This window comes from Ursus maritimus, unplaced genomic scaffold (genome assembly GCF_017311325.1).
Source record: "Ursus maritimus isolate PB19 unplaced genomic scaffold, ASM1731132v1 scaffold_9, whole genome shotgun sequence".
NCBI lineage: Eukaryota > Metazoa > Chordata > Mammalia > Carnivora > Ursidae > Ursus > Ursus maritimus.
Genome location: NW_024427107.1, coordinates 49,306,675 through 49,328,062, shown reverse-complemented (window position 1 = coordinate 49,328,062; position 21,388 = coordinate 49,306,675). Strand labels below are relative to the sequence as shown.

The following is a 21,388-nucleotide window of genomic DNA, read 5'->3' as shown; positions in this document are numbered from 1 at the left end:
GGGTCTCTGCCTATCAGTCTTTGGACTAGAAGTGCACTGTTGTCTCTCCTGGGTCTCCAGCCTGGTGGTGCACACAGAAGATTTTTGACTGACCAGTTTCCATAATTACATAAGCCAATTCCTTATAATAAATCTCTTTCCCTCTCTCCTTCTATTTCTCCCTCTGATCCATATCTGCTCCAATGACTATATTAACTACATATTGTTTTAATGATTCAATAATGGCAGTAACATGAGGTATCTAACAAGATAATGGGGTGTAGGCAAAAGATTATTTGTATGTTTGGTGTGTTATATAATTCCAATAATAACTTTTTGTTAAATCCATTTGTTTGGTGTTTCTACATAGCCTATATTCTTGAAATGTTCTATATGTATCCAAATGCCTGGTCTGCAAAGGCTTCCTGCAGAAGGTGCATATTGCTAATGCATTTCAAGATGGGAACTTGAAAGATATAAAAAGGATTTGACATCTGGCATGGTGACTCAATTAATTACTGTGTTGGATTAATTAGTGTGCTGAATGTCCTGAGCCAACACCAGGAGTCTGAGCAGAGTTACATTACATTGGTTGGCAAATAAGCACTTGAGGAGTATGCTAATTCCAAATTTTGATTCAAAGTTGGGTAAGGAAGGGTTAGGAGGCTATATATTTTATGATAAGGAAAAATTTATCTTTATGATATAAAATACATGTTAAAGTCCTGTCCAAATTATAGAGGTAATGAAATTGCAGAAGCCTTTGAATTAACTCATAACTGCACAAACAGCCCATAAAGTACCATCACAAATATTTTGCCTAAAGAAAGAAAAAAAAGAGAACACACCTCTGATCTTTGCACATTTTCTCCAGAGATTGGGATAAATTTAAAATTTAAGTGAAGAAATCCTAAACAATTTTATCACATTCAAATCACATTACAGATGCTCTTGAGAAGACAATGTGGTATGGTCTTTAAAAGTGCAAATTCTGGAATCAAAAGGTCTGATCCTTTATTTTCTTATCTATAAGACACAATTTTAAATAGACCCATATTTGCAGGTTTGTTTTGAGGATTATGGATTCTTTATACAGTGGATAGGAAAGAATGAGTATGAAGTGTGTGTCAGCAAACTGCTCCACAGCATGAATGGTAGTATCAACGGTAGTACCAGGACTATTTAATGACATAAAGTCAAAAGTAATTTCTGGAAAAGAATGTTATTACAACAGGAAAATATTTTAAAGTATATTTTGGCAAAGCGACTATGTCTTTAAGTAGAGAAAAATTCTACAGTATAAGGGAATCACATATACCAAAAATTTAAACCCTAAGACAAAAGAAGAAAACTAGAGTATTATTTTCTTTTAAAATCTATTACCCACTACTGGTTTCTGATACCTTGAAGAGTATTCATAGTCTTCTAATAATATAAAAAATTTTGAAAACTTTGTTATCTATAAACCGAATCTTTTAAAAAATATTAAATACGGCATAAAATAGCCTTAGATTAGTACAGGAGTATTTTAAAAAATATGTCTAAAAAAATAAGAAATTATTTCATTGAAAAATTCAACTTTTGCTAATAGTTTTATTTTCCACACATCACAATTTAGCATATACTAAAAATGTATAAAGTTACCACCCTATATATATAAACAGATACATAGATAATTCTATAAGGATTAATCAAAAATTGAATTTTCATGCAGATATTATCTTGATATAAGGGAAAATATTTCTTTTACTTCAGAAAAAGGTGGACTTCAGTGGTAGTATACTTTTGAACAAATATCAGAGAAAAAACTAAAGCTTATGTTGGTGACTGATATACAGTGATAAATAAGTATCTGATTGCCTAAAACATTTTTTGAGTAAAGCTAGAGAACCAGTAGAAACCTCCAGATAAAATGGGTTTAGAATAGCATTTAATTCACCCTTTGGTGTGTAGGCAATCTTCCTGTTGCCTTTGCTTGAAAAATCTGTGTGGTAAATATTGTTCTCTCAAAGGAGTCAATAGAACAGTCTATTAATACAATTCAACCAACCAAGGACTGCAGTGTGTGTGGGCCACGTCTCAAAGCCTTTTTGAAGTAGGTGCCCTGGACCACCAAGAATTAAATTGCCCCAATTATTAAACATTTAGCTTGGCCTATCAACTTGTTCAGTTCTTAAATACATGTGAAACTCCTACGTCATCCTTTCATGGACAAATGTGTGGATTTAGGAAGTAAAAAAAAAAAAAAAAAAAAAAATCACACCCTAAAATCTCTCATGTTGTTTAAAAGTTTAGTGACACAGATATTTCCTATTTATTGCAATCATCACTTTTAGTTGAACCAATAACCTCTGTCTCATCCACATGGCACTGAATAAGCAGAAATCCACAAATACCAGTTTCTTGCACATAATAACTTGAGGAAGAATTTCTTTCATGTGATAAACTGAAGAAGGAATGCAATGTTGCTGAGTTCAGTACCTTTGTCAAAACCCCTCTGGGAGTTTTTATGTCCCACAGTGTAGACTGAGTTATTTAGCAGCCATGAGATCGTCCCATATAAGTGGCATTTAGAAAGACTTTCATTTCATATATATATATATATGAATAGACTTTCATTTCATATATATATGAATATATATATTATATATAATATATAATTACAATTAATTATATAATATATAATATAAATAATATAATATAATATAATATAATATAATATATAATATAATATATATTTTTATATAATATATTATATATTATATTATATATTTATATTATATTATATTATTTATATTATATATTATATAATTATTGTAATTATATATTATATCATATTATATATTATATTATATATTATCATATTATATATTATATATCATATTATATATTATCATTATTATTATATTATTATATTATATCATATTATATATTATAATTATATATAATTATATATTATATTATATATAATTATATATTATATTAATATAAATATATAATATAATATAAATATATAATATAGATATATAATATTTATTAATAAATATTGATATTAAATATTTATCATTATTAAATATTTATTATTTAATATTAAATATCAATTGATATTAAATATATAATATAAATATATAATATAAATATATAATTTAAATATATAATTTAAATATATATTTATTAATATTAAATATTAAATATTAATTAATATCAAATATATAATATAAATATATAACATATAAATGTATATATTTATATATACATATATAATATATATATAATTTGTGGCTCTCCTAAATGAAACATTTTTCTCCTCAAGTTTTATCACTGGTATTATCACTTAAATAGGAGAGGTCCTAATGTCCTAATCCCTGGAATTTGAGAATGTTACTTTACATGGCAAAAAGGAATTAAGGGAGCAGATGGAATTAAAATCGCTAATCAGCTGACCTTAAAATAGGACCCTTAGCCTAGATTACCCAGGTGGGCCCAGTTTAATCACAAGTGTTGTTAAACGTGAGAAGAGGGCTACAGAAGACTCAGAGTCAGAAGGTGGACATGACGAAGACTCAATCAACCATTGCTGTCTTTGAAGATGGCAGGGGGCCATGAGCCAAGAGATGTGGGCAGCCCGAGAAGCCGGAAAAGTGGAAGAAACAGATTCACCCCCTAGAGATGCCAAAGAAGAACTCAGCCCTGCAGATACTGAATTTAAGCCTGGTGAGATTCATTTCAGACTTCAGACCTGCATAAATGCAAGATGAAACATTTGTGTTGTTTTAAAGCCACTGAGTTTGTGGTAGGTAATTTGCTACAGCAGCAACAGAAAACTAGAATATCCAATTAAGAAATGAAGTTTAAATGTATCCACACATCCCATCTTTCCACTACTTTTTAAAACATTGAATTCATCAACTATCTACATAATCTTACCTAGAGGAAGATTTTACAGAGATTTTCCAAAGAAGTTAACAAAAATTATGATGCTAATCATTCTTCTTTGCTCTTAAAGTTACAAATAATATTACCAAGGAATAACAAGGTTGTTTATTTCTTGTTCTTCATGTAAGCCTGCAGTGTATGATAATTAATTTATGTCATCTTAAAAATAAAAGCATTTGTATATATTATTAAGTGTGAGTAGTATTAGTCTGGCTAAGCAGATAAAGCAACAACCTTATAAATTACCTTACTAAATAACCATTTAGTATGATTAACCTGTTTCCTTCTAAATTCTGTCTGTATTACTGTCAGAGACAAACCACTTGGAAAATATCCAAGTTTTGTGGTCCATGAAAAAGAAAAAACAAACTGTTATTTTTAGTGATTTCCCTGGGAAGCAAGCAGAGATAATTTCTGAGCTCTGACAAAATACTGAGTCAACCATCTCAGAACACGCACATACCAAGGAATTATTATTCAGGTCCATCTTCCCAGCAAACGGCCCCCAGGTTGTTCCCACAGGAAGCTGCTGCCGACTCTGGATTTTCCGTTCTCCGTCTTTCTGAAATACCTCCAGCTCTCCTGCAGACAATGAAAACAAGAGGTGTTTGGAGTGCTCTCACGTGTGCCTTACCCACGGCTTCCTCTTTTTGTGCGTTTGCTTTACGCACTCAATATTCTCAGGTTTCACGGTAAGAGAATTAATTATGCCTGTCTGAAAAACAACTGATCTTGTTATCCTGAGAGGAAAATAAAAATTGTTCTTAGAATTGTATTTGGAATTTAGTCCAATTTCTTTCTTGCACCTTTTCACACACATCATCTACGGAAGTCAATTCTATTTAGTTGAGTCCTGAAGGACCCAAGATAATAACACCTCCTCAAAAAGCACTGCTCTAATGCCAAAACAGGTGGGCAAAAGCATGAGGACAATGGCGCAGGGTTAAAATTTTATATTTGATCAGCAATGTAACCAAAAATTATAATTAAAGATATATACCTTATGCAATAACTTCATTATAGTTGCTCAAGGGTCGTGGTGAACAACATCTGGAGAGTTTCTGAAAGCACTTGGTAATTTTCTGAAATTACTAGTTTCAGGGATAAAATATCTACATGTACAAAAAGTAGAGATGTACATTTTTCCAAATAAAAAAATGCTTAATCAAATTCATTACCTTTTTATATTTGGTACTTGATGTAGATTCTATGTTACTAAAAGAGTTTGGACAAAAAATACGTGTGAAACAGCCAGTTTTCTTCTTCCTTTCATTCCCTCCAAATTATTACATTAGGATCATTAAAGGGAAATAAGAAGTAAAGACAGTATACACACTGGCATAAAGTAGGAATTCATCAAGTGCTCGCTTAAGAAATTTATTTAAGAAATAAATTAATTAATAAAATAAATAAATGAAGGCTTCAAAACTTCAAAGAATAACCATCAGCCTAAAAACTGTTTGGGATAAACAAACCAACAAAATCTCAACCAGAAATTGGAGTCTTTCTCTTTAAATAATTAAGTCTATGAGATTTATGTCCTGACAGTATCACCATACCATATTATCATAGCAAAAGGTTTATATTTCAAAATATTAATCTTAATAATATAATTTATTGTTTTTTTATTGGTATTTCTTCTCACCTTGCTCAAGAGTAAACATGAAAATAGGAAGGAATGGATTAATAAGAAGTATAAATGGAAACCCACATACAACAGATAGCTGAGAAAAGTTCTAAATAAAACAGAATGTGTTCAGTAATTACATTTTCTAAGTGATATATAAGTCATGGTAGGTAATATATTATAAAATTTTTGCCTTACTCTGGCCTTAATTTCTTTTCAAGTCTATAACTTTAAATATGTAAATTTAATCTTGATGTTTTTAAAAGCAATACCATCAACCTGAGTTCTGTTAGAGCGTTCCTTTATTTCTTCACATTTGTGTCTCCTCCATTTAACACCAATTAAAATACCAGACATTACTTTTCACGTTTTTATTATTGCTCATCCTGAAAACCAAAATCAAAGTATGTAAATCACAGTCAGCTAATATATTGTGTCATGGTTCCATTATGTCCATTATGAAAATATAAATTCATCTGTATTGGGACAATTGAGATACGATGGAAATAACAAGCCCAGATTCACAGTAAACAATGTCGATTCAAGGACAACACCTCCATTCACCCTTCTTCTCGTACTTCTTTTCTCTTCCACTTGTCAAATACACTAAAAATGGAAGAACTCATTAACCTCATTAAGACAGACACACACATTCCCCCCCTTTTCTTTTCATTTTGATGTATCTGTAACTAAAGATGATCAGTAATTAGGAAAATGGACCCAAAAAAGATTCTGTAAGTCTGAGCTTCTGAAATGTAGCTTTATAAATAGAATACTTGCAACAAATAATATATTAATGCTTATGTATCAAATCCAGAGCCCAGGGAATATGGAACAATAATAATTTGTTTTCTGTAGGTGGAATAACAACCCCATTTCTGAGATTTTCCCCTGAATGTTTTTCATCCTTGCACAATCTTTTTGATTAATGTATTGAAATCAGAGGTCTTATTCACAAAATTCTCTAAGACAGAAGATAGCTAACAATCTACTATGATGTCAAGAAGGACTCGGTGGAAAATACCCCTCAATGTATACATTCATATTCATGTGTGCTAACATACTTACTTAAATCTTTAAGACATTTTTTTCTATTTGAAAAGAAACTGTTTAATTTCTGATAGTTCTTTGAATTTTTCAACCATATTTACTTAAATTTTAAGCAATTTCTTTACAATTTACCATTTCAATCCCTCAGCTAAACACTAGTTAAAAATGTAAAAATGATGCCCCAATAATTTGCTTGTTTTTACACACACAAAAAAAGTCGTGTCACATTTAAATGATACCAGAGAAATCAGAGGATCTTTGAAAACCTTTTAAAAAAGTAATTCATCCTCTCTTTCTGCCACTGACATTTTTCATTTGAAAAGGGTTAGGACTCAGTCAAACAGTGACTTCTTATCTATACCTGTGGATTTATAAGTAGCTCTTTTTTTAAATGGATTAAGAACTACAAACTTAGGGCAGATCATAAAGTGATACCTAAATATCGCCAAAGTTCTTGAGGTGTCTTTGACCGTGCATTAAAATTTTAAGCAAACCAAAACTACTTTTATGAGCTCTTAAACATGACCATAACAGAAGGTCCAGTAACAGTTCAAGCTAACAAGTTAATCTTTTCAACTTTATTAGGCAAACAGGCAAATCCCAGTCTCCTTTCTTGCTTGTAAGGAAGCTATTTTGAGGTTGGGGAAATCCATTCTGTTGCTGAAGTATTTAAATAAAAATATTCATTTATTCGCAACAGCATTAAAGAAAACTGCAAGCACAATGCAAATAATTAGCATTTACACACTACCAAGGCTGCACAGGTTAATGATCAAGAAATAAGACATTGTATAAATGGAAGTTATATTTAATTTAACTTAGATGTTGCTTAACAATGTAATATTTAATTTTTTTCAAAGATTAGTGTCATGAAATAGAGGAAACATTATTGGACTAAAAACAAGATTAACTTTTAGTCAGCTCTATCCAATAACCAGCTAAATGGCCTTGAATAGAAAAATTATCTTTTCTGAGTCTTTGCTTTGTCCTTTGTAAAGAGGGTTTTGCACTCACATGCTACTTGGTGAAGTGCCCATGATACCATGATTTTCTTTCCCCAGATATATGATGAGAGTTAAAAAGAACACTGGGGTTGTAGGTCAAAGACCCAGGTCCAGAAGCTTATCATAAAAATGGATGTTTAACTTGAAAAGATCAGATATTCTAAAATCAGAAAGCAAAGCTCCAATTCTTGTTTGATTTTTTTATTCATGCTTTTTTGCCTCCATACATTAGTTTATTCATTCTTTTATTCTACTAATATTTATTTAGTATCTACCAAATACCAGACAGTGGGTTATGCCCAAGCATAAAGCAACAAACAAAACATGCCTAGACCTTGGACAAATTTCAGGAAAGGTAATCCATAGGCTTGGGAAGTACACATCATAAAACTTAGTGATTATTTAGATTATCAGAGTTAGGGAAAGGAAAATCCAACAATAATGTTCAGGTATCTGGCTTAAGCAAATGGGCCAATGGTCATGTACCTTTTAAGATAAAGAACACATGCAAGAAAAAAAATATTTAAGGATAAGATGAGGAGTTATAGTTTGGGAATACTGAGGTCAAAGTGGCTGTAAGTAGAGTGCCTGGGTGGCTCAGTCGGTTGAGTGTCTGCCTTCAGCTCAGGTAGTTATCCCAGGGTCCTGGGATTGAGTCCCTCATCGGGCTCCCTGCTCTTTGGGGAGTCTACTTCTCCCTCTGCCTCTCTCTCTCTCTGTCTCTCACGAATAAATAAATAAAATCTTAAAAAAAAAAAAGTGGCTGTAAGGAAGGCAAGAGGTGGGGAGGTACATGCAAGCCTGGGACTCAGAAGCAAGGTCTTAACTAGAGTGATAAATTTTGGTATTTTATTCATTAATTAAAACTGGTTTGCATATGGTAATGAAAACCATGAGACTGTTCATCCAGGACAGAATATATCACAATAAAATAAGAAGGCCTAAGACAGAGTTCTAAGGATCTTCAAAAGGCAGAGTGATAGAGGAGCAGGCACAGAATATTAAGAGAAGTGGGGTGCCTGGGTGGCTCAGCTGGTTAAGCATCTGACTCGGTTTTGGCTCAGGTCCTGATCTCATGGGTAGTGGAATTGAGCCCTGTGTCTGGCTGCATGCTCAGTGGGAGTCTGCTTGGATATTCTCTCCTTCTGCCCCTTCCCCTGCTCTCTCTCCCTTTCACTCTTTCAAGTAAATAAATAAATCTTTAAAAAAGAAAAAAAGAAACTCTGGAGAAGTACAAGAGAATAGAAAAGAAACTGGATATAGCAGCCAGTGGATTGATGGAAAATGTAAAGGAGGAGGGATGAATCAAATAATCTGACAATTTATGAAAGTAAGAAAAGAACCAGAAAGATCCCTTTTGATGAGATGGAAATCATGGGTATCTGGATTGAAAGGAGTTTTGTAGAATGGGAGGCCACACCACAGACTGGAATGAGTTCAAAACTGAACTGGAGAAGAGTCAATTAAACAAGCCAGGTGATCCTGAACATAAGCCATGTGATCCTTAACCCCTTGAACTTCCGTGTCTGCATACAAAAAAGGAAATTACAGTATCTTCTTCATACGACTGCTGGGAGGATGAATTCACATAACACCAGCAAAGTGCCTAATCAATATTTAATACTTCACCAAAAAGACACTGAAGCATTCTAAGAGCATGTCCACATACTACCATCATCCCATCTAACCATTCACCAGTGCCTGTGGTCACATCCCCTCTTAACACTTCCATCCAAAATACTCCCCACACCTTGGCTTATCTCCCTTTCAAATATCTCCTGGATTCACCTTTCTTATCAGCATTCCCCAGGGTTCATCAACTCAGATATAGATTATCAACCAGCCTCAATTCACTCTACAGCTCCATATCAGGTTCCAAATCCCTGTCCGGATAAACTTACTAAAACTCCACGGTCACTCATTGGTACAAGCTCCCTTTTGACCGTCCCAACTTGAGCATCTATGCCTGAATCTTGACCACAACATTGCTCCACAGTGTCTTTCTTTTCTGCTCTCCAGAATATATTCTTTTTCCTTCCAGTCAAGAAAGCCTTCCTCACTACACCTTCCTCCTCATGTCCAGTTTAACCTCCATCTTTCTGAGAATTGTTCTTGCTACCCGGCAGACACTCTGTACCTTGGCTGCCTTGACAAACTCTATTAATGTTGCAAAATCAAACCCAAAGCTATTCTCTTTCACCAGATGTCTTGAACTCCAGAACAGACCGAGTTCTCCTTCCCTAGTACTCCCATGGCATTTACAAGCCAATGCTACACAATTTTGCAGTTAATGATTCCCTAGTGCTTTCCCTTTGATAAACCTTTTCACCTCAAGAGAAATATGAGCATCTTGAACTACAGGTATAGTTTTTAATTTCTGTTTATCCTCTGGTAACCAATATAATTTGTGACATATGGTAATTGCAAAATACAAACTGAACATAGTTGATTGGATGAAGATTTTCTTAAGTTCATAGACTTAATTATAGTACAGTTAAAGTTGATTTTAAGGACAAAAAAAGTTGCCATAATATCTGTCTTCTCTTTGTATTACAACAACCATATATTTCATTTGCTCAGCATTTTACTACATTTACTTATGTGACCTCATCTGTGAAATATGGAGCAGGATGAAAAATAAAGATTTTTCCTCTCAGCCAGTTCATATTTTTGCAGCTATTCCTCAAAAAGAAGCCTTTTTTTTTTTTTTAACATGCTGGGTAAGTTCACACAAAATATTTGAGACACATAGGATGGACTAATCAATTTTGGTAAAAGATAATATTGTTAGTGCTGAGGGCTGTTTCTCTTATCTTCTTGATAATGCATACTTTTAAAAGTCTGTGATTACTCAAAGACTTATGATAGCCTCACTTAAAAAAAAAAAAAGCCCTAAGTCCGAAATCACTACCAAACATACTGCAGCTTTTAAGATATCAAGCCACTTTTTTAAGCAAATAAAAGAAATTCACTGGTGGAAAGAAATACTTAAAAGTAAAGAGAGATACCCTCAAATCTTATTTTATTGATGGTACAATCAAGCCATTTTTTTGTTTCTTTTAAACAGGGTCCTTTTGATGCCTCTTTAGAAAGCAAAGTCTATGAAAACTGTAGTATTCCAAAGGGGAACAGACAAGATGCGGGCCTTTTAGCATGGTTATCAGCCATCATGCTTCAACTGAATTCAGTATTAAGTCGATGACATAAATGTATATGGTATTTACAGAACATCCCTTAACTGCAGGCTCGGATTTCATAGACGGACATGGTTGCAAATAAATGAGATGACAGAAGATCCTATTTCATTTGCTGAAAATAAAATTTGGATTGGTTTGAACTTGGTTTTAAATATATAACCAAATTTTAAAGCAGACCACATGAATTAGCTCATAATGTTTATCAGGCTTTCCTATAACAGAAGGCTATAGCGTCAGAACCCATATTTGTATTTCCTCCATGGTTGGAAAACATTATACATCATGGTATCAAACATGGACAGCCCTGAAGTCATGCTGAGTTCAAAAAGCGCTCAAAGATTCTAAAAATCTCAAAACATTTTCAAAGTCAGCCAAGGTGGCTGAAGTATGGCAGAGCTCTTGCTATTTTATGGTTTAACCATTTGACAGCTGCCCGCCAGATACATAAGAGGGTTAGATGATCATTTCACTGCTGATTATCTTCACAGCCAAACCGCAGTTTCACCACTATATGCGTGTTTCCTCAGGCATTAATAACAGCATGTTTCATCTGCATTTTAAGACAAATAGTGCCATTTATATGATGCTATGTTGAACCATCTCCAAGCATGGTTTGGTGCAGGAAATGATAGTTCCTGGTAAGTGGCTACAAATCGCCCTATAGGGATACCTTTTCTAATTTTCCTTCTCAATTTTTGAGTCATACAGTCATAACACACACTAAACTACAGTTTTGAACATAAACTTGAAATACGACATTCCCTATTCAAGTACTCCAGTCAAACCCTGATAAATCAGGCTGGCCATGGAGTGATCTTATCCCTTCTGACTCTTTAATAAATCGAACCTTGTAAGTTCGTACTGTTGGAAGTTGTCACTAAATGAAATTGTGACCTTATCCGGCGCATGAACTTATCCTGCTGACAACTACATTTATTGTGTGGATAAGAAAGGGAAAAAAAGAAAAAAAAAGAATAAAGAAAAAAATGAGATATTTGATAATTCTGATCTTAGCCATATGTAACTCTAACAGATGGGATCTTTTTGATGTTCCATTAATGATTTGCCAAAGATGAGTCTCCACTTAGAGAAAAATGCTCACCGTAGGTAAGTGCTGGGGGCACTGCAGATGTTATTAAAAGTGCATGAAGAGGTACTGGGTGACAGCAGCGAATCAGAAGCTATTAGTCTAACACAAAGAGCCCTGAATTAGCTTGTAATTGCACTGGAAAAGATAACATAATGGTGGTGGCAAAATAGAAACATTCCCTTTTCATGCATTCAGTGCCTAAAAACTCCAAAACAAGACACTGGAATTGTCTAAACCTAGAGCAAGTTAAATCACTGTATTTTCCAAGAATAAAAACATAGCATTTGGCTCTAGTTTCTAAAACGTCATAGAAATCAATGTGTACAGCATTAAGAAGCAAATTTATATGCATATGCTGCCATAGATCGGCATGTAATACAAACTCGGGCATCTTTTACTTTATTATTCTGGCTGGCTTTAAGAATTGATTCTGAGGCTGTGATAGGTCTGGATATTCTTTCTATCATAAGGCCTACTGAAACCTATAAATTACCACCTTCAAGAGAGAGAAATAGAAGAGATAAAATGTAGCTCTAGGTAGTAATATCATTGGTAATAAAGTAGAAAATTTAAGATGTTTTTAAAAACAAAACCATGATCTGAAATAAAACTAGAAAGCCTTCACCTGCATATTTCCATACAAAATTAAGTTTTTTTATGTAAAGAACAAGTTCAAGATTGGGGGGAAAACGCTGCCATATTTTACCCTTTGCTCTATGGTCTATTTATACAAACAAAAGATCAGCTCATTCCTGGTGTCTGAAAATATTCACCTGGAGTATGACTGGCTCTTGCAAATGTTTGGAAGTGTCACTGGAAGGAGGAGCTGCAGTTTCTGGACTCTTTTCAGCTGCTGGAAGGAGGGAGGAGGGAGGAGGGGGTCACCACTCTTGCTCAGGAAGCCTGGCACAGTATGCTCCTTTGCTGCCAGAAACCCTCCCTGACCTTCCAGACACCACTCCTTGTCACAGGCTGACCCAATACTACTTCCTGATTCAAATCTTGAGACACAGAGGGAGAGTGTGCTTTGGAAGGTATGGTTAGGGAGGAAACATCATGGATGGGAGAGGTCTGGGTTAGCGGACACAGAAAACAGGAGTGGAGAAGCAACATCCAAAAGTTAGTCGGTGGACAGGAGGTCCATAGAAGGGGCAGGGTCTGCAGGGCCCTGGTGAGACACAGAAGGCCTATTTTCTCCAGGAAGAAAAACTCTAAAGGAGAAACTTTGGGTACAAATCAACTATAGATCCTGTTTGACTAAAAAGAAGTCAGAAATAGCTTTTAAAGAACATTTGCTGTAGAACATCAGTGGGCCTTATTGATATCTGCAGTTCTAAATTTTAGGCAACATCGACTTCTATGTTAAAATTGCATGCTTTCTCATAGGTTATATTTATTAATTTAGAAAAAGACAGTTGGCATGCAATGGAACTTTTCATAAGTCATTGCTGTTGTTTAAACACCACTGGCTTATGAAAAAATGTTCAATATCACTAGCCATCAGGGAAATACAAATCAAAACCACAATGAGATACCACCTCACACCAGTCAGAATGGCAAAAATTAACAAGATAGGAAACAACAAATGTTGACAAGGATGTAGAGAAAGGGGAACCCTCTTACACTGTTGGTGGGAATGCAAGCTGGTGCTGCCACTCTGGAAAACAGTATGGAGGCTCCCCAAGAAGTAAAAAATAGAGCTACCCTACGACCCAGCAATTGCATTACTAGGTATTTACCCCAAAGATACAGATGTATTGAAAAGAAGGGGCACATGCACCCCAGTGTTCATAGCAGCAATGTCCACAATAGCCAAACTGTGGAAGGAGCTGAGATGTCCTTCAACAGACGAATGGATAAAGAAGATGTGATTCATATATACAATGGAAAATTACTCAGCCATCAGAAAGGATGAATACATACCATTTGCATCGACATGGATGGAACTAGAGGGGATTATGCTAAGTAAAATAAGTCAACCAGAGAAAGACAATTATCATATGGTTTCACTCATATGTGGAATATAAGGAAAAGCACAGAGGACCACAGGGGAAGGGAGGGAAAACTGAAGGGGAAGAAATCAGGGAGGGAGACAAACCATAAGAGACTCTGGACTCTGGGAACCAAACTGAGGGTTACAGAAGGGAGGGGCGTGGCGGGATGGGGTCACTGGGTGATGGGTATTAAGGAGGGCACATGTTGTGATGAGCACTGGGTGTTATATGCAACTAATGAATTGTTGAACACTACCTCAAAAACTAATGATGTACTATATGTTGGCTAACTGAACATAATTAAAAAACAAAACAAAACAAGAATAAACACCCCTGGCTTGCTAGGTATTTCTTTAACTCAATAACCATATTAATCCAGATTTAGTCATTTTTCTTTTTTCTTTCTTTTTTTTTTTTTTTTACTTTGTGAATGGTGTAGATGGAGATGAAGGGAAATATACTGACCAGCTTTAACAGATAAACATTCTTAAGCGTTGATTGTGATTAGGATGAGTTTTACCTCAAAGGAAAGGTTTGTATTTGGAGTGGGGAGGTGACTTGAAGCACTCAGTCGAGCATAGAAATGTGCAGAAGACTGGTCTAAAAGTGATATTCCATTACGGATTTTAAATTTTTTATCTAGCGAACAAGTACAAGTATCACTTTTTAAAAAGAGTTTCAAAAAACAGAGTGGGATATAGAACAATAGAGAGACTAACATGTCGCCGATGAACACAGACCCTAAGATACTTGAGTTCATACCTAAGATGATCACCAATTCACCACAGATAATATCGAAATGTTTTATGAAATCTTGATGCGGGTCCCCGAATTTGGGAGAATAAGTCCTGTGCAGTAGTAAACTGTATCAGTCATTTAATTCTCTTACTATATGGCATTTTTCAATAAATACAATATATGTGTATATTTATTTGCTTTGAAAATGTCCTCACCAAAGAAAGATTTAATATGTAGGCTATGATGCTGGCACAAAGTTTTTATTTCTAAACTTTGAACTCATATTACTGAAAATATTATTAATCCAGAAAATACTTCCAAAAATGTAATTCCTAAAGATCAAGCAAGCTGCTGTCATTTACTCGTAATTCTGAAGCCTTTTATTAATGCTTGTGTATCTTTGCAGTTGAATACGTTCTTATACACATAACTGACAAGGGTAAATTTGCCAAAAGCAGCCTTGTTGGCACTCTGTTTTTTGGGTACAGCCATAGTCAATCTGTATTTCAAAGGCCTTCACTGTGTGGTATATTGCTCTAAATACATATCATTACTGTTATGCTTAAACTTTACCATTTTGGGGGGCGCCTGGGTGGCTCAGTTGGTTAAGCATCTGCCTTCGGCTCAGGTCATGATCTCAGGATCCTGGGATAGAGTCCCACATCTCCCACATCGGGCTCCCTGCTTAGCTGGGGGGGGGTCTGCTTCTCCCTCTGCCTCTGCTACTCCCCTCGCTCATGCTCACTCTCTCTCTCTCCCTCTCATAAATAAATAAACTCCTTAAAAAAAACAAAACAAAAAACCCTATCATTTTTTGGAAGTCTGTTACCTCCTAAATGAACACTTCCCGGATTCAGACAGCTTATCCTTGCTGGAAGTTCAGAGGTGATCTCTCCCGTTGAACTCCTACAGTATTTGATTTTTAACTCTAATATTTTTCATCATTGTCCTCCTTATAATAGCGATCTGTATGTATTTATCATCTCTCTACATGGTACTTCCTAGATACCCCACAAAGCTTTGTACCTGGTAGAGTTGCAGAAACTATATATATCTTCACTGCTTTGAGTTAAATCATTGTTTCTAAGGAGGTCTTTAAATCAGTCAATGTCATACATGGTACTTTTTCACTTTATAATACCACTGTAATAGTTAGTTCCCTGAGAAATAAATAAAGTAGGTATAATTTTATCATCCTATTTATTCGGCTGGGGCTCAAAATTAAAATAACTTACTTAAGTCACAAAATTAGTAGTGAAACTAGGACTCCAACCCTTTTTTGCTGGGGCTCTCATGCTCATTTCAGCTCACCAGACTGCCTCTTTTAAAAATTTTTAACAATTTAACTAGGTGGAAGGATTGACCACAAGCCCTGGTATCATATCAGCAACCATTAGAATAGATTCATTTATAAGATTAGCTGCCAGTCAATTTGGAAAGCAGAATGTGAATGCCTGAAGTATGGGGCCACAGGGCAAATTCTGAAGGAGGCAAGGTGGTAGAAAAGATTAAACAAACAAAACACGGAGAAAGCATTACAGGGCGGAGTGGCAAAATTATTGTTTGATTATCAGAGTTCACAATAAACTCTTACATTTCTGTCCCAAAAATTCAGAGAGAAGAAATCTAAGGTACACGGTTTTAAAACAGTGGAGTTTCCCACCTTCCCTCTGTCCTTGATGAACATTCTTTAGAGAAAATATGTATGAATAAATACAAACCTGAAATCTGGTTAAATATATCACATCAGTACTAACAGAAGAAATAACATAAGCTTTCCTTCCTAATAATACAGGTATAAAAGACATTGTGAACATTCCAAAACAACTCCCCACCTTTTCATTTGGCTGATAGCATTTTCTCTGAATCAAACTTTCTGAGGTGTAATTGTACACAGTGATTGCAAACTGAAATCTCTGATGCCCTCACTTTCTCCAGCTTGTAAAATATTTCCATATCCCACACTTAGCACTCAGTGGGTTAAGCGGGTATATGCGCTCCATATTGTGATATGTTTATGTTATTTCTCTTCAGTTCCTCTCTCTTTTTCCTTTATTTTCCTTGGATCTGCTCCTTTCCAACATGGGTATGAGATACCAAAATGCCAAATCTTGAAGGAGGAAGAAAGAGAAAGAGAGAAGGACGGAGGAAGAAAGAGAAGGAGGAAGGAAAGCAGCTAGGCAGGCTGGAGGGTATTATTACTCATGAGTGTAGTATCCAGAGATTCAGAGCTTGTTGCATACATATAAGGATTGATCCTTTCCTCCACGTTTAAGCAACTGCCTCTCAAAACATCATTTCTGTGGAGGGACCCTTCACCAGAACTCGTGCACATGGTCATCTGGGGCATGACCCAATAGAGCTACGACAGCTCCCCAGGTATTAAACTTTTGCAAGCAGAATTATTTTCAGGACTATCTGTATTTATAAAACTGCACTCAACAAAACTTTATTTAAAGAAGTATAGACTCATTTAAAATTACTTGTTGAACACATAATGCCACACACAATGCTGGATATTGGAGATACAAACATGAATCTAATGTGGATCATCTGCTTATGCAACTTATTCTAATGATTCTGAGATAATTATGACTCAACTTAGGAAGTTTTTGGTATGGCAAGAGATAAAATTTGACCAGCAAGAAAAAAAGACTCCCAAGGCAACTCAGAGAAATTAGGAATGGCATCTCAGAGAAGGGAAAGCTGACAACAGTCAGTAGAAGCCATCTCTTTCCTTTAATAGATCAGAAATAATCTCTTTCATAATGAATACAATACAATGTTAGCATGACGATTTAAACGCATCGTTATTTACAAATAAAATTGTTTGTAAGACAGAGGGTTAACCAACTAGAAAGAATTGCCTTGAGATAAAACGAATCCAGGTTGGAAAAAACAAATGACTGGAATTTGTTGTAAGTAACAGTTTTAAGAACATAGAAATTATAGATGATGGTAAGAGTTTCTGTTCAATATTGCAAATACATTAATTTTAAATAAAATAGTATTTGTTTTTCTTTTACTGCTTCTTTTTTTAACGTATGGTGCTTTATTAATTTCAGGTGTGCAATATAGTGATTCAAAACTTCCACACAACACCTGGTGTTCATCAAGTAAGTACACTCCTAAATCCTCATCACCTATTTCACCCACCCCCCACCCGCCTCCCCCCTGGTAATCATCAGTTTGTGACTATAGTTAAGAGTCTGTTTTTTTAAATTTATTTCTCTTTCTCTCTCTCTCTCTCTCTCGCCCTTTTCTTTCCCCTTTGCTTATTTGTTTTGTTTAAATTTCACATATCAGTGAAATCATACGGTATTTGTCTTTTTCTGACTTATTTCACTTAACATTATACTCTCTAGCTCCATCCATGCCATTGCAAATGGCAAGATTTCATTCTTTTTTGTGGCTGAATAATATTCCCATATATATAGAGAGAGAGATAGACAGGTAGATAGGTATCACAAATCTTCTTTATCCATTCATCAATCTATGGACACTTGGGCTGCTTCCATATCTTGTCTATTGTAAATAATGATGCTATAAACATAGGGGTACATGTTTCCCTTTGAATTAATTTTCTTATATTCTTTGGGTAAAAACCTACTAGTGCAATTACTGGATCATAAGGTAGCTCTATTTTTGACTTTTTGAGGAACCACCATACTGTTTTCCAGAGTGGTTGCACCAGTTTGCATTCCCACCAACAGTGCACAAGGGTTCCTTTTTCCACGTCCTTGACAACACCTGTTGTTTCATGTGTTGTTATTTTTAGCCATTCTGACAGGTGTGAGGTGATATCTCATTGCAGTTTTGATTTGCATTTTTGTGATGGTAAGTGATGGAACATCACTTCATGTGTCTGTTGGCCATCTGTATGTCCTCTTTGGAGAAACGTCTGTTCATGTCTTCTGCCCATTTTTTAATTGGATTATTTGTTTTTTGGGTGTTGAATTGTATAAGCTCTTTTAATAATTTGGATACTAACCCTTTATCAGATATGTCATTTGCAAATATCTTCTTCCATTCCATAGGTTGCCTTTTAATTTTGTTGATTGTTTCCTTTGCTGTGCAGAAGCTTTTTATTTTGATGTAGTCCTAATATTTTATTTTTGCTTTTGTTTCCCTTGCTTCAGGAGATATATCTAGAAAAGAGTTGCTATGACTGATGTCAAAGAAGTCACTGCCTGTGTTCTCTTTAAGGATTTTTAAGGATTCAGGCCTCACATTTAGGTCTTTAATCTCTTTTCAATTTGTTTTTGTGTATGGTGTAAGAAAGCAACCCAGTTTCTTTCTTTTACATGTACCTATCCAGTTTCCCCAACACCATGTGTTAAAGAGACTGTCTCTTTCCCATCGGATATTCTTTACTGCTTTGTTGAAGATTAATTGACCATATAATTGTGGGTTTATTTCAGGGTTTTCTAATCTGTTCCATTGATCTATGGTTTTATTTTTGTGCCAGTACCATACCATTCTGATGACTACAGCTTTGTAATATAACTTCAAGTCCAGAATTGTACTGTGTCCCGCTTTGCTTTTTCAAGATTGCTTTGGCTATTCAGGGTCTTTTGTGGTTCCATACAAATTTTAGGATTATTTGTTTTAGTTCTGTGAAAATGCTGTTGGGTGTTTTGATAGGCATTGCATTAAATGCATAGATTGCTTTGGGTAGCACAGCATGAGCATGGAATGTCTTTCCATTTCTTTGTGTCATCTTCAATTTCTTTCATCACTATTTTATAGTTTTCAGAGTACAGGTCTTTCATCTCTTTGGTTAGGTTTATTCCTAGGTATCTTATTATTTCGGGTGCAATTGTAAATGGGATTTTCTTAATTTCTCTTTTTGCTGCTTCATTATTGGTGTATAGAAATGCAACAGATTTCTGTACTTCGGTTTTGTATCCTGCGACTTTACTGAATTCGTTTATCAGTTCTAGCAGTTTTTTAGTGGACTCTTTTAATTTTTCTAGACATAGTATCACATCATCTGCAAACAGTGAAAGTTTAACTTCTTCCCCACTGATCTGAATGCCTTTTATATTTCTTTGTTGTCTGGTTGCTATGACTAGGACTTTCAGGACTGTATTGAATAAAAGTAGTGACAGTGGACATCCTTGTCTTGTTTCTGACCTTAGGGGAAAAGCTCTCAGTTTTTCGCCATTAAGGATGATGTTAGCTGTGGGTTTTTCATATATGGCCTTTATTATGTTGAGGTATGTTCCTCTTAACCTACTTCGTTGAGGGTTTTTATAATGAATGGATGTTGAACTTTGTCTAGTGCTTTTTCTGCATCTACTCTAATGATCATATGGTTTTTATCCTTTCTCTTATTGACGTGATATATCACGTTGATTGATTTACAAATATCAAACCACCCTTGTAACCCAGGAATAAATCCCATTTGATTGTGGTGAATGATTTTTTAATGCATTGCTGGATTCAGTTTGCTAATATTTTGTTGAGGATTTTTGCATCCATGTTTACCAGGGATATTAGCCTGCAGTTCTCTTTTGTAGTGGTGTCTTTATCTGGTTTTGGTATGAATATATAGTATTTCTAAAAACTGTTGCGGAAGATCTTGTGAGCTGCCTTCATCTTATATAATATTAGCCCTTTCTTAAAACTTTTCTATACTCTTTTTTCATAATTTCACAAACTCCTGAAATCGAGATAACAATACTAGCCTTACTAGAAGCCATCATCTCAAGCACTAAAAATCAGGGAGATGAGCTCATCGATAAGTATCTCTATCACATCCTCTCAGTTTACAATGCTTGGCAATAAAGGGGACCCTTTCATTGCTTGTTCCTATGATAAGCTAGGTGCAGTTGCTTATTCTCTAACAGATGAGCACATTCAGAACTGATGGTGTGATTCTTGATACCAGAGTCAGGCACCCAGAAGTCACCACAATTATTTAAGCTACACTTATGATGCAAGAAGTCAACTTCTCTTCCTTTAAAAAAATTTCTAGACTTTTAACATTGTTATTCTTATTTGATGACTGTGTATCAGGATACTCACATAGTCAAAAAGGCATTAAATTTAAAGGATATTTGTAAAACTCTATGTAAATGAATAAATGTTGCCTACAAATACCATCAGCCTTTGTAAACAAATGTTAGAAGCTAAAAAGCATGTTTTGAATGATGTACTTCTGTCAAATATGTGTAAACATGTCAACTGAAGACATCCTTCAAAAAGGCTTTTTGTTTTTAAAAGAAAGATGGGTAAAAATGCAAAGATAACTCACACTAAGCTATACAATCAGTAAGTTATGACCGATTTTCTCTCTAGCTTCATTAACTTAAAACAACAGATAGTAAATAGCATTCTGTACATCCATTATGGTATCTTTATATTGTTCATCTTAAATATTGGTTATTTGGAATAGAGTTAAAATACAACAGATATCACATTGTGGAAATTATTACACACAGCTTTTAACTAGAGTCAAAATAATTTAAGAACATAAGTTGAAACATTTTACTTCCAATTTGTAATAATAATTTATAATATTTTCTTCCCCACCAAATGCATGAGTGCCCTACAATTTTTTATTTTCTTATATGATGAATCACACTAAAAAAAAGGAAGCCACGATACTTTCATGAGCATATCAGAAAATAATCGCATATATAGATAATAAGGAGATGACCGATGGGAAGTCATTAAATTAGACTTAACAAGTTCTTACAATGATTTCATAAATCATTAAGAGTGGGGATTATATACTTTCAGGATTCAATAATTCAGATCATATGAGA

The 21,388-nt window shown here is 34.6% G+C and overlaps 1 protein-coding gene across 2 annotated transcripts in view; it reads right to left on the bottom strand.

The window, feature by feature from the left end:
- ZFPM2 (zinc finger protein, FOG family member 2) overlaps positions 1-21,388 on the bottom strand; it is a 442,921-nt gene that overhangs the window by 216,122 nt on the left and 205,411 nt on the right. For both annotated transcript variants that reach the window (XM_040625722.1, XM_040625723.1), the window contains one exon: positions 4,379-4,497. In XM_040625722.1, coding sequence (XP_040481656.1) covers positions 4,379-4,497 — 119 coding nt within the window. The remainder of the gene's footprint in view (positions 1-4,378; positions 4,498-21,388) is intronic.